Source organism: Olea europaea, unplaced genomic scaffold (assembly GCF_002742605.1).
Source record: "Olea europaea var. sylvestris unplaced genomic scaffold, O_europaea_v1 scaffold23477, whole genome shotgun sequence".
NCBI classification, from domain to species: Eukaryota; Viridiplantae; Streptophyta; class Magnoliopsida; order Lamiales; family Oleaceae; genus Olea; species Olea europaea.
In genome coordinates this window covers 469-1,694 of record NW_019241598.1, presented here as the reverse complement: position 1 = coordinate 1,694, position 1,226 = coordinate 469, and the positions used below count along the sequence as shown (strand labels likewise).

General features: G+C 36.8%; 1 protein-coding gene across 1 annotated transcript; it reads left to right on the top strand.

Moving 5' to 3' along the window:
- The first annotated feature begins 149 nt into the window (after positions 1-149).
- LOC111381651 lies at positions 150-926 on the top strand. The gene is made up of 2 exons (XM_023005452.1): positions 150-229; positions 503-926. The coding sequence occupies exons 1-2, from the start codon at positions 150-152 to the stop codon at positions 924-926; spliced, it is 504 nt and encodes a 167-aa protein (XP_022861220.1).
- Positions 927-1,226: the final 300 nt, after the last annotated feature.

Sequence of the window (1,226 nt, the reverse complement as noted above, 5' to 3'; positions counted from 1 at the left end):
AGATATCAATATTAATTTGGGGGTGTGACAGAGAGTGGTATCAGAGCGAGGTTATAATTCTGTAGACTGTCCATGTACATGATTTCGGAATATGAAAGAGCACAGCTATGCCAGTAAGTTTTATTTGTTGCATTATTTTTGCATATATCATGAATGATATTGGCCAACCTTTAGTTGTTGCCATGGTGAGAACCAGAGATGCTAGTAGTAGTAGAGCTAGAACTCCAGGGCAAGAGGCATCTGTTCAAGATGACAGTCGGGATGTTGTTATTAATAGACTAACGAAATTACTTGAGCACCAATCTCAACAAATTTAGCAATTAATACAAGAAAGAGAAAAGGGAGAACAACAAAGAGCGAAATTCTTACAACCACAACAAAGGGCTGAACACATTAAGGCAGTTGGGGAAAGATTTAGAAAACTAAACCCTCCAATATTTGAGGATGCATTAGACCCAACAGCTACAGAGGATTAGTTGAGAACTTTGGAGAATATGTTCAGGTATAAGAGAGTTTCAGAAGTAGAAAAAGTAGTTTGTGCATCCTTTATACTACGAGGTAGTGCTGGACACTGGTGGGATACGATGAGTAGTATTGAAGATGTAAATACCTTGACTTGGGATAGATTTAAAGAGTTATTCTGTAATAAATATTTTATAGCCCCAGTTCGAACCATGAAGATGAATGAATTTATACAGCTAAGACAAAGAAGGATGACAGTGGGAGAGTATATTCGTAAATTTGAACAACTATCCACGTTTGCTACCCACATGATTAATACTAAGGCACTAAAGGTAGAAAGATTTCTTGAGGGGCTAAGACCAAAACTATATAGAGATGTAAGCATGGCAAGAATCCAAGATGTTTCATATTCTCAAAATTGCGGAGAGAGCCTTAGTTTCAGAACAAGCCAAACAAAGGATTAGTTGTGCTCAAGAGGCTCGTCGACAGTTTAGGCAAGGTCAAGGACAGCATTGGCCTAGAAAAAAAAGGCATGTGTGATTCTTAAAGAAAATCGAGAGCTCTATTCAGATTTAATTGTGTTAGAAATGAAAGATCATGATTTTATTTTGGGTATGGATTGGTTATCAAAATATCAAGCTACTATAGACTGTAAGAAAAAGTCAGTAACCTTTCAACTTTTGGGGAATAAACCATTTACATGCAATGGAATCGAAAAAGGTTTTAGAGCTCCAATCATATCAGTATTGAAAGCACAACGGTTA